This window comes from Oreochromis aureus, linkage group 17 (assembly GCF_013358895.1).
Source record: "Oreochromis aureus strain Israel breed Guangdong linkage group 17, ZZ_aureus, whole genome shotgun sequence".
In the NCBI taxonomy this organism is placed as follows: domain Eukaryota; kingdom Metazoa; phylum Chordata; class Actinopteri; order Cichliformes; family Cichlidae; genus Oreochromis; species Oreochromis aureus.
The window spans coordinates 17930052-17943246 of record NC_052958.1 but is presented as its reverse complement, the minus strand read 5'-3'; the positions used below and the strand labels follow the sequence as shown (position 1 = coordinate 17943246).

Sequence of the window (13195 nt, the reverse complement as noted above, 5' to 3'; positions counted from 1 at the left end):
TTCATCGCATGTTTCTAATCTGATTTCACGTCTAGAAAAAGCCACTTTCTCTGCTTTTGATTGTTGAGTAAAACGAGGCTTACTTTAATCTGCTCAGTAATCCCATTCTCCAACTACATTGTTTCTAACCTACAGTGGTCACATATTAACATAAGTCAAACATAAGTTTGATCATTTAATGGGCGATCGTGGCTCAAGAGTTGGGAGTTCGCCTTGTAATCGGAAGGTTGCCGGTTGGAGCCCCGGCTTGGACAGTCTCGGTCGTTGTGTCCTTGGGCAAGACACTTCACCCGTTGCCTACTGGTGGTGGTCAGAGGGCCCGGTGGCGCCAGTGTTCGGCAGCCTCGCCTCTGTCAGTGCGCCCCTGGGTGGCTGTGGCTACAATGTAGCTTGCCATCACCAGTGTGTGAATGTGTGTGTGAATGTGTGTGTGAATGGGTGGATGACCGGATATGTAAAGCGCTTTGGGGTCCTTAGGGACTGTTAAAGCGCTATATAAATACAAGCCATTTACCATACAGGCCATTTCACCATTTAATTACATTTTATTTATATAACACCAAATAAGAACAACAGTTGCCTCAAGGTACTTTATATTGTAAGGTAAACACCCTAAAATATTTGCGAGAAAACCACAACAATCAGATGGCCCCAAGAGCAAGTACTTGGCGACAGTGGGAAGGAAAAACTCACTTTTAACAGGAAGTATAATTATTATTGTTCTTTCTTTAAACTGAGCAGTATTTTAGGGATTTATTCATCTGTAGCCCTCTGTTTTTTGGACACTACATGTCTTTAGGGGGCGACTGTGGCTCAAGAGTTGGGAGTTCGCCTTGTAATCAGAAGGTTGCCGGTTGGAGCCCCGGCTTGGACAGTCTCGGTCGTTGTGTCCTTGGGCAAGACACTTCACCCGTTACCTACTGGTGGTGGTCAGAGGGCCCGGTGGCGCCAGTGTTCGGCAGCCTCGCCTCTGTCAGTGCGCCCCAGGGCGGCTGTGGCTACAATGTAGCTTGCCATCACCAATGTGTGAATGGGTGGATGACTGGATATGTAAAGCGCTTTGGGGTCCTTAGGGACTAGTAAAGCGCTATATAAATACAGGCCATTTACCATTTACCATTTAGAGGTAAAAGATCAACATTCATTATTTTTAGGGGTAGATCGAGATTCACTGTGTCTTAAAATGTCTTCAGGTTATCATATTTTCTTAGTTTACTGCTCTGGAAACACTAGTGGTTGTCCTAATGTGAATGTGAAGAACCCTGCATCCACATAAAACAAAGTCTTTATATGTCATCCGTCATCATCAGCTATCACAACCTTCCAAGATGGGAAGGAACGGCAGGTCGGTGCTGCCCAGGTAGGTTCTCCCTCGGTGCTGGAAGACGTCGCTGATGGCCCACGTGAGGCGGCCCTCCGGGTCATGAAGCGTTCCCATGAGTTCGCCATCCAATCCCAGCTCCAGGACCAGAGCGTAGTGTGGCAGCAGAATGTTATACCAGTTCAGGGGAACCACCTGGAAACACAAACACATTGAATGTTTACTATTAGTGCTAAAGTGTGAAATAACTTTAGCACTTAGCAACATAGCCTTAACTCATAATGTACAGCTAAAATTTGGTAACAATAGCCAGGACAGGACATTTCAAGGCTTTTAAATGTGCCAATTTCCTGCTTTACTTTCTTACATATGATAGTAGACAAAGAAAGCTTAATGGAGTACTGCTATTAGCAATTTCAAGACATCAATTTGGACTCTTTTTGTGCATCTTACAGACTACAAAAATCTATGAATTTACAATAATCAACCTAATGAATAACTAATAATACAAGACACACATGACATAAAGAATGACTTAATGCAGGGGTAGGCAACCTTTCTGGCGAGTGCCATCTAAAATTTCCTCAGAAGTCAATGTGCCATATGATTGCATTAGCAATAAATTTAATAACGCCCTATATTAACAGTTACACAGTATATAGAACAACTTTATACAATTATATTTTTTGGACATGTTTGCAGCTATCAGCAAATAGTTATCAGCTATTTTGAAACAAAAAAGACACTTTTTATCTCCATAACAGCAAATGAACTGTACAACAGAAAATGCAAATGCTATTTATGGTCTCCTCACAACAATGATAAGAAAAAAAAAAGCCAATATGGCATGTTTGTTAATACAGGGATACACATGTTAATGTCATCTCTGGTCTCCCACTCAGAGACACAGGTCTCCGAGTGTCCAGCATTCAGACGGCTACCTGAGGACACTCTTCGTGTGAGAGAAAATCTGCTCACACAGATATGTAGAGCCAAATACTGTCAATAATGTCTCTGCAATGTTCTGAAGACAGTTAAACTTGTCAGGTAGTGATGTCCAGCAGGTGAAAATGCAAGCTCCATGAACACGCACAGCTATGGATTCCAGCTGCGTTCGTAGTTCTGCAAACTTTGACCCCCACAGAGTCGAGCTTTTCAGTTCAGTCAGCTGCACTCCGATGTCGCATTAACTCAGTCAGTTAATGCGAGACAAATCCAGCTGCTCATTAAAGCTTTCCGGTTTGATCAGTCTCGAGTCTATGGATGTATCCGTGTATTTCCATGGTGCTGATGCTGCGCTGAGCGGACAGCTCCTGAAGCATTTGAAGTGTCGGAATGTGGAAATTTCAACATCGCTTGAAAAAACTGCTAGCTAGCAACGTCCCTATCACAGGTAGGCTAAGTGATATTTAGCCAATTACAAGTTGAATCTGGTAGTTGGGGTTGTTAGCTAAGATACCGTCATTAAGAAGCGGCACGACTAATGTGTCTATGCGAACTCATTTGCGATGTGCACCGCTGGCCCGGCCATTTATTTTTTAATGCACCTTCTCAGATTAATTCACTGCGTGTTGTGCCATCAGTTAACCCTTCGCATGCCAGCTGTGGCATGCGTGCCCAGGGTTGCCGACCCCTGACTTAAAGAGTTCTTCAAAACTTTTCTTGTTCACTTGAAAAAAATAAATAATAAATAATAATACTATACACGTTTACAGTCTTCCACTTTTTGTTTTGGCCCCCACTGATAATTTCCTTCTTCATACCATCTATATGGAGAGGGGTTTTTTTTTTAACACAATCACTTCTCCACACAGAGCCACGTAGGTTTGGATTTTTTCCCCTTAATAATAAACACCTTTATTTAGAAACCGCATTTTGTCTTTACTTATGTAACGACCAGATCTGAGGCTCACAGCTACTAACAACACAGGACACGAAATAATGATTAGGGAGAGGAGAAAAAAAGAAAGACATTAATACTTCCTGTTCCCTTTTTTAAAGATCTTTGCATGGAGTAATGTCTTTGTTTGACTTAGCTTTGCATAAATGTGGAACTGTAACTGGAGATGGTGTCAGGCTGCAGGGAGTGGCAGGAAACAACATTAGACAAAGACGTGTCAGTGTTTTCTTTCATTCAGACTAAAATTGAGATATGAAAGTGGTGGCGTCAGCAGTTTGGTATCAATGTCCACCGTGCTAAAAGCTTATAAACTTCATTTTGGCCGCGAGTTTTTATTTTCCTGGGAGACCAAACCGTGTCTGAACTGAACCATTTCTTTTGTTGAAATGTCTTTGATTTAATTTTCACCCCTGAAGCAGTTCAGCAACAGTTCAGATGTGTGTCCTGGGATGAATTCATTCAAGTGTGTCTGCGTGTGTCGGAGCAGTGTATTTAGTGTCTGTGTGTGTCCAGCTAAAAAGGTCCTGACCCTGTCCTGTTAGATTTCACACTGTCTCGTCACCATGCAGTCAGGAACAAAGCTTGACCACACTATAAATAACTGAGAATCACGGAGACCAGATGCATTATGGGAAAATAGATGAAACTACACTGCTTCTATACAGAACCTCTGAACTTAAGTTGGGAAGCAGCTAATACCTTCTTTCATTATTAATTAATCTGCATTGAGCTTCCTTCTCAATAAACTAAAATATTACAAAAGATGTCCCAGTTACTAACAGCTTATTTGTTACTTTACAGCACAAAATACCGAACTTTATTGTTGCTTTGGGGAACTGAAGTCATTTTGCAATTCCAGCCAAACAATATTTTAACTGGTTGCTTATTTGCAGAAACCACAGACTTTTTTTTCTGTGTATTTACATCTTAAATAATCTTTTATTTAATTTGATTGAGGTGCAGCCATCAACACAAAAACCTGGATGAAATCAGCACTTATCTGAGATCTTACAGGCTGTTTTAAAACTACAGCAGATCCCTTTTAGTTGCCAATAATCACACAAGTTCAAGTTTGACTCACATTTTTTTTTCTTATCACCCATCAGCTCATTATCCTCATAATCAAAACTCACTGACCTTGGCCAGGAAGCGTTTGACCACTGGGTACGGAGCAATCATATCCAGAAAAGGTGGCATGAACTTCCGAAAGCGAGGTGTTGTTATGCCAACCAGGAATGTACCATGGTCACTGAGTCGGATGTTGTCGGGATAACCAATCATGTTGTCCATGATGACCTCCTTGGTACCAGATTTCGGGCCTTTTAACCAATACCTGAAATACAACAAAACATTTTTCTTGATTTGATTTGAGTTTTCTTCCCTTTGGGGGAAAAAAAGTGCATTTTAAGGGAAAAGCTTAGTTTAGCCTCCAGAAAATGAATGCAACTTTGTATAATATCCTCTAATCAATCCAAACCTCAGTATACGTCCAATGCTGGTTTCCGCCAGTAGCAGGAAGTCTTCGTCAGGTGACAGGACGATGCCATTCGGCATGTAGAGAGAATCCACAAGCACAGTCACACTTCCTGACTGGGGATTGTAGGAGAGAAGACGGCCAAGGCTGTTCAGCTCAATCACCTGAAAAAAAATCAGAATTGTTCAGTTTGAACGGTTTAGCCTGATTTTGTACAGCTTTGTATTTAATGTATCCAAACACCATTTATATAAAGCTCCTGTTTATCTCTTTAGTTTACATAAACTCAGTTTAAGGTGAGCTTTGCATTAGTACAGGGAGTGCAGAATTATTAGGCAAGTTGTATTTTTGAGGAATAATTTTATTATTGAACAACAACCATGTTCTCAATGAACCCAAAAAACTCATTAATATCAAAGCTGAATGTTTTTGAAGTAGTTTTAGTTTGTTTTAGTTTTAGCTATTTTAGGGGATATCTGTGTGTGCAGGTGACTATTACTGTGCATAATTATTAGGCAACTTAACAAAAACAAATATATACCCATTTCAATTATTTATTTTTACCAGTGAAACCAATATAACATCTCCACATTCACAAATATACATTTCTGACATTCAAAACAAAACAAAAACAAATCAGCGACCAATATAGCCACCTTTCTTTGCAAGGACACTCAAAAGCCTGCCATCCATGGATTCTGTCAGTGTTTTGATCTGTTCACCATCAACATTGCGTGCAGCAGCAACCACAGCCTCCCAGACACTGTTCAGAGAGGTGTACTGTTTTCCCTCCTTGTAAATCTCACATTTGATGATGGACCACAGGTTCTCAATGGGGTTCAGATCAGGTGAACAAGGAGGCCATGTCATTAGTTTTTCTTCTTTTATACCCTTTCTTGCCAGCCACGCTGTGGAGTACTTGGACGCGTGTGATGGAGCATTGTCCTGCATGAAAATCATGTTTTTCTTGAAGGATGCAGACTTCTTCCTGTACCACTGCTTGAAGAAGGTGTCTTCCAGAAACTGGCAGTAGGACTGGGAGTTGAGCTTGACTCCATCCTCAACCCGAAAAGGCCCCACAAGCTCATCTTTGATGATACCAGCCCAAACCAGTACTCCACCTCCACCTTGCTGGCGTCTGAGTCGGACTGGAGCTCTCTGCCCTTTACCAATCCAGCCACGGGCCCATCCATCTGGCTCATCAAGACTCACTCTCATTTCATCAGTCCATAAAACCTTAGAAAAATCAGTCTTGAGATATTTCTTGGCCCAGTCTTGACGTTTCAGCTTGTGTGTCTTGTTCAGTGGTGGTCGTCTTTCAGCCTTTCTTACCTTGGCCATGTCTCTGAGTATTGCACACCTTGTGCTTTTGGGCACTCCAGTGATGTTGCAGCTCTGAAATATGGCCAAACTAGTGGCAAGTGGCATCTTGGCAGCTGCACGCTTGACTTTTCTCAGTTCATGGGCAGTTATTTTGCGCCTTGGTTTTCCACACGCTTCTTGCGACCCTGTTGACTATTTTGAATGAAACGCTTGATTGTTCGATGATCACGCTTCAGAAGCTTTGCAATTTTAAGACTGCTGCATCCCTCTGCAAGATATCTCACTATTTTTGACTTTTCTGAGCCTGTCAAGTCCTTCTTTTGACCCATTTTGCCAAAGGAAAGGAAGTTGCCTAATAATTATGCACACCTGATATAGGGTGTTGATGTCATTAGACCACACCCCTTCTCATTACAGAGATGCACATCACCTAATATGGTTAATTGGTAGTAGGCTTTCGAGCCTATACAGCTTGGAGTAAGACAACATGCATGAAGAGGATGATGTGGACAAAATACTCATTTGCCTAATAATTCTGCACTCACTGTATAGATCTCTTTTTATCGTTGCTCTGTTTTGTTGAATTACCACCTAAAATACACAAAAAACTACATTTGTTTCTTTGCCTGATTCACTTCAATTGGCTTATTTGAACAGATTACAATAAAAAGTACCTTGAGGCAACTGTTGTTCTTATTTGGTGTTATATAAATAAAATGTAACTAAATAATCAAAACTATGTTTGACTTTGTCCATATCTGACTATTGTAGGTTAGAATCAATGTAGCTGGGGAATGAGGTAATCAGAGAAAGACATTCAATGGCCGTTAGCCTGCTGGCTTCCTCCTGTGATACTCAGTTTTGTTTTTGTGCACCAAAGTAGCTGAAAGACAAAACCGAGCGAGCCAGAGTAGCTTATGAAAAACATTTTGAAAAATGGTTTTGTTACATTATTTCATTACATTTCCTGAGGGCAAGATTACACAGAGACGGTGGATTCTGGTTGTCTTATAACTCCCTTATCCAGAGAGTGATATTTAATGACCGTAATAATGCTCACGAGAGAATACATCAGCTCTGTTTTGAACAGTAAAGGTTCCACCTTATGTTAAAAGGGTTCTCACTATCTACCACCCAAACTCCAATGTTTCTAAGCTTCCACATCAAATAAAACATGGTCATCCCTCAGGCAGCCACGGTGACTGCCACGGTGAACCAGGAAATCATATTTCTAATTTGCATCTTTACTGTGAGAAGTTAATCAGATTTTAAAGTGCTTCCTGAAGCCTCACCAGAAGGCTGAGTGGACTCTTGTTGGTTCCTTTTTTTGGCAAATTGGCCAGATGGACTGGGACAAAGAACTAGCTTAAGTGTCCTCTTGTGTTTTTGAGTGCCGTGGTTACCAAGCGACGCTGGAAAAAAAACAAACAAAAAAAACAATCCTCAATGGCGCTTGCTTGCATCAGCAGTCCTTTTTGTGATCTATTAGAAGACCAGAGCTGCTGCCCACCTTTTTTTCCAAATCTTCTTTGTGCAAATCTACAGTAAAAGTTGTGTTTGGATTATTATTTTAAAGCCCAGACCTCCTTCTCACCTCCAGTTTGACGTGCCTGCGTCCCCAGCGACTGGAGGAGTCCGTGAAATAGATTATTCCAGTTTGGGAGGAAATCTCAAGCCCGTTTAAAAAGGCAAAGGGAATGCCATCAGCTCCTGAGGACAAACAGAATGACTTTACTGGTCTTAAAGGGATTCATACAGCATGTGGAGCACAACTAGCACACTGTACCCTCTGAATTAGCCAGCAGTAAAGTCTTTTCTCCGGTTTTGGGATCCACGCTGTGAAGCCCGAAGTAAGAGTCAGCAACGATCAGCTGACCGTGACGATCCAAACGGATGCCATGAGGCCGACCGCACACAGGTTCATAGTCTGTACTGCTACCTGCAGACACACAACATGTGGTGCTGTGAAAACATTCAATGTTTTTCTTAAGGTTAAGGATACAGATCTGTTGACATAGACTGAGCTGACAGCACGATGGAACAGGGTTAATTATACACACCGTTTTCATTTTTGTGTCTTTTTGACACGCAAAAATCGACTTAAAGATTTCCATTAGTCTCATATGCGCTTTTAAATACTCAGAGCAAATTGTGAAAAAATAAACCTAAAATTATAAATAAAGGTTTACTGAATAATTCAATCAGACACCTTAAATATTCAGGTTTCATGTGTGCTGCAAATGACATTTTTCCCAGTGTTGTTGTAGCTAAATGCAGCGAGTCATCTGGTTTGGGTTATTTCCACTGAGGTAAATGAATCCTTGTTAACTGCCAAAGTTCATTATCATCTAATTTTCTTCTAACCAAATGAAGCACTGAGCTACTTTGACTGTCCCCTTAGACATAAGAGCTTCTATTAGCCCTCTGATACTCAAAGTTAAAATTTAACTTTAAAAGTCATGAGAAGTCAGCTATTAAATGCCAGCTTTTATCTTCATACTATTTAAAAAAGATGAACTGCTGATTCGAAGGACATAATGTCACAGGTTACAACAGCTACACTGTAAAGTTATGAAGACCACAAAAAGTTAGGAGGAAAGTGAGGAAGGAAGCAGTCATCCCTGAACAAACACCAACCGCATTCTGGTAGATTTTGTCCCATCTGAGTGATGAAGGTCAGGCTGTCGTCAGGACCGATTCTCCACAGCTTCCCGTCCACTGTGCCCGTGTACACATTACCTGAAACACACACTCCATTGCACTTAGATGTCTTCACACAGAAATAAGAAAGAAGGGGAAAAATAAACTCTCTCACCATGCTCATCAGCAGTGAAGGATTCTGGTCCGTGTAGTTTCCCAGTGAACAGCCTGCGACCCTTCTGCAGATGGGTGTTGACAGCCAGCGGACCCTCCAGAGCCGGAGGTGGCCCCTTCAGTCTGGGGAAACAAACCGTGGGTAACGATACCTTCAGGAAAACTGAACAGCAGCACCGAGCTAAATGAACTTTGTGTTATGAGCTATTATAATAGTTCTTGAACATTAAATAAAAGAAAAAATATAAATACACTGTTTTACGAAAGCTACTCTCTATATATACAGAGGCAAAAAGCATTTTGATTGAATTAAAACATAAAAATGCAATCTGACTTTGACTGGCAGCCCGTAAACTCTTCTCCTCATGCACATCTGATCCAGTGGTTTAACTTTGCTTGTAAAACAGCAGTTTGGTTCTTGTATCCACTTTTAAAAGGCTGTTAACTGTATCTGCTGCACTTTCCACTATAATCAATGTTTGCGGGCCTAAACCGCCCCGCAGTCACGTTGGAGGGACTCCAGCTGAAAGTGTGAATACTTACACGTGTGGTTTGGGGTCGATGGGAGACGGCAGCAGGTAAACTCCAACAGCGACAGCCAGGAGAGCCACTAACAGAGAGCGCCTTCCCATTCTGAGCGAGACAGGAAAGAAACAGCACTGGATATTACAAAATTCATGAAGTCATAACGCAGCTGCAAACTATTTGTGGCAACAGTACCAAATATTTCCACTAGCCTTTGACATTTTGGTGTTTTTTACTGGTCTATTGACCACAGATGTTTTAAATGTACTGAACTTTTACAGTGAACACTTTGGCACAACTCATAAAAAAACAAGAAGTATCCATAAAAGAGACAGTTACTATGAACTTTGGATGCCTACAGATGTGAATTTCGGGGAGTTCCAGCACGAAAACGCGTTTTTCCAGCAGTGACCTTTTAATGCCAAAACATGACTCGTGTTCTTAAAAACATTCATTCTAACACCATGAACATGATTATCTCCACCACAAACAATGTTGTGACTTCAGTCAGCAGCTCCACACACGCTCCTCCTCCTCATCTCCTCTGACAGATTTATTAACCATGAAGGAGCCAGAAGGAAAAAAATACAATTAGAGGTCGTCCACTATTAGGACATTTCATGCTTTCAGGCAGCTTCATGGACACAGCTGAGATGTACATGATTAAAATCTCCCCATAATGAGACATTTTGCATGTGTAGATAATTTTGAGCATAAGCCACAGTAGAAATGTTAACATCCACAGGAGATTTAGAACAAGTTAACTAAAAACTTTATTTGTGTAGCATTCATGCAGCTAAAATTCCATCACGATTTTTCTACAAAATGTGTGATAATTATATTTCTGATGATGATTTCTATCCATGTTTGCAACTTACAGGAAGCTGCAGCTGCATTATAGCACAACACTACTAACACAGCATTCAATCCAGAAATGTGCATCCCCCTTTTTTCCACAACAGCACACAGAAAACAAATCAAATGTTTAAACTGAGAATATTCACCAATTTAAGAAAGAAAAGAGCCTATTTTGATTTTGTGGCCATGTTTCCTTTTTACTAAACTGTAATCTTAGGCTGGCACGTGGCTCTCAGTCTCAGATATTCCCGGCTTTGTCTTAATGTTGTGAGAGTTGGCAAATGTAAACGAATGGCCTTGCTCTATGTGATATGGGTCAGTCCTAACACAAAGTAATAAAACAACATTTTTTTTAATAAAACAATAATCTCCAATAAGTGTATAAAATAATTCTGGAGAAAAATAAAATAAGAAACAATAAATAGAATAAAACTACAAGCTATTTACAATAAATAAAGAAAAATAAAATAAATCTGATTGTCTTCAACTGACAATTGAGTGACTTTTTTTAAATAAACAAAACCATTTCTTCTTCAAGCCAATTCAGAAAAATGTACAACCTGTTACACAAAAGTTCACCAGTATTCAGGAAAACTGCAAAGCTTAAAACTTCCTTTGTGTCGAGCCTCCAGGCACTCACTGAATGTCGCTTCCCGCTCAATATCGACTGGACAAGATGCACATTTCAGCTCAAATATGAAGCACAACAAGCCGCCTTTGTTAACACATCCTATGGTTACGCTACAGGACCTGCAGTTAATGAGTGCTCAGAGTGTACTTTGGCTTCGTGTTGATTACATCAAGCTCCTCTGATTCCTTTGAACATAAAGGAAACACTGTGGAGGTTTTTTTGTTTCCTCACATCAGGTGATGTTAATCAGTCAGAAACTCAGACGTGGCATTTGAGTGTCAAGTGGAAAAAATGTGACATTTTGCAGTTGTGACAGCTTTGTAGGAATGAGAGAAATCCCAAAGAGTGAGCTCTGGGGAACAGTTGTGCAACAGATTGCTGGATTTCCAGCTAACCTCCTTAAATGTAGAGGCTAAATAATAACCTGTTCTGCACATTCTCCTGCCCCGTGTCAATAAATAAAAAGTCAGGAGGCTTTGAGTTTGTGAGTTTATTAAAATGATTTCCCATTATATATATATTTTGTTATTTCTTTTTTGCTGCTATTTGTTAGTTGGTAAAGTAGCAGAATCAGGTCTAAGTAGTTTACTAACTAACAAAAGGGTTTAGTCCTGGTGATAAGAACAGTGGTCCCTGAATGCAGCACATAAAAATGATTAATTAATCAGCTTAGCAAGGTGACTGCTGTGCTCCGGGGACAGGTTGACATGCAGAAAGCTTGAGCCAGCACAGATTCTGGATCAACAGTGTCAAACTCGTTTTAATTCATCAGCCCATCTCAAGTGGGTCAAATCAGTAAAAAACACTGTAGAAAAACTTTATTTAAAAAGCACACATAAATGAAACAAACTTTCCCCAACCTTTTTTAGATATTCCTTTATTTGATAGGCTTCAATTTTTACGAGGCCGCTATTGTAAAATATGCCCTTTAAAATAAAGTTTATGCTGACTCACTGCACCACCTTCTGGTACAAACTGATATTACACAAAAGTACAGCCTGGCCCTAGTTGGACTTCTGTTGGTTTCTCTTCAACACAATATATAGATGTTTTGGACACTGTTGATTGCTTTAGTTAATTCTGTAAGACTTTAAATTTTTTTAATCATATGAATTTTCAGTAAGTGCCTTTAAGTGTAAAAAGGTACATTCTTTAGTTGTTCACCTAAAGAAAATAAGCCTGAGTGCAAGACAGGGTTATCTTACTTCCTTAAAAAATGCCAGATAACATAACAAAGTTTTACTTCTTGCTATTTTTGTTCTTATTTAATAAGCCAAACATTTACAAAGCAGGTCAGGAACAGTTCGAGATGTCTTTAAGGAAAATACATGTGATTACAACAGCCTGTCTAGGTTTTTCCGCGTTTAATACAGAGTCAACATGAGCCTCTGCAGGCTGACAGACATGTAACCATGGCTGGACCACATATTGAGGCAAAGAGTGAGTCTTATCTTACTTAACAAATTGTTATTAATTTTCCTCTTATTTCTGGAAATTTGATAAATAAATAAAAATATATTTTCTCCTTCACTATGTTAAACCCCAGCATGTTCCCGGACCGCATGTTTGTAATCCCTGTATCCTTAGGTAATGAAGCGTTATCTGGTTGCAACGGTGCGTTAAGGTTCAACTTTCACCACCATGTATTATGTATTCAGACCATTTGTTCTGCCCAGTGGAAGCTCACGATCAACTGAAAACCATAACAATCAAACCTGCTACACCCGAGAAGGTTTTTTTTTTCTTAGTGGGTCATAAAAAAGTCTTTAACTCGCTTTCAATCTTTTAGGATAAAGCAGGGAAAAAGTAAAGCCACATTGTTTGACGGGAGGTTTGTAGAGTGCAAAGAAAACATTCACACTTGCTGGTCATGCGTGCGTTTGGTAACATGAATCACTGGAAATAAAAACCTTTTATAAGTGTGTAATCGAAGCCGAAATGTAGTCCAGAGCCTAGTAAGTCCAACAAACTATTGAATTCGTTTTTTTCAAGTTGTTATTTTCTTAAAATAGAGCAGATTAAATTAATTTACACATTTTGTTAAGCGCAATCTGGCACAGGGTTCACAGAGAACGTTCACTTTATGCTTGCGTTCGGTGTATTGGTGACTGTTTTGGATGAGCGCGAGCTAAAAATGAAACAAAGTATCAAACTTACATGACTGAACTCCTGAGCGCGCGACTCCTCCGTCTGCTGGATCAAAGCCTCCGTATCAAGCGGAGGCGAAGCGGTAACGTCAAGACGACCGAAATGTACAGGAACTTATCCGGTTTCAAAATAAAAGCCTCATCGACGTATGTTTTGGAATCTATTTATGTCTTTACTTAAGAGAAATTCAGTGCAAAGAAT

At 40.2% G+C, this 13195-nt stretch overlaps 1 protein-coding gene across 1 annotated transcript; it reads right to left on the bottom strand.

Moving 5' to 3' along the window:
- Positions 1-1004: 1004 nt before the first annotated feature.
- Positions 1005-13062, bottom strand: zgc:194209 (uncharacterized protein LOC570908 homolog). The gene is made up of 9 exons (XM_031746393.2): positions 13004-13062; positions 9376-9465; positions 8834-8955; positions 8656-8757; positions 7805-7957; positions 7613-7728; positions 4699-4859; positions 4359-4554; positions 1005-1516 (listed from the first exon to the last, which is right to left on the bottom strand). Exons 2-9 carry the CDS (start codon positions 9462-9464, stop codon positions 1307-1309), a joined length of 1149 nt encoding a protein of 382 aa, XP_031602253.1. The 5' UTR covers position 9465; positions 13004-13062; the 3' UTR covers positions 1005-1306.
- Positions 13063-13195: the final 133 nt, after the last annotated feature.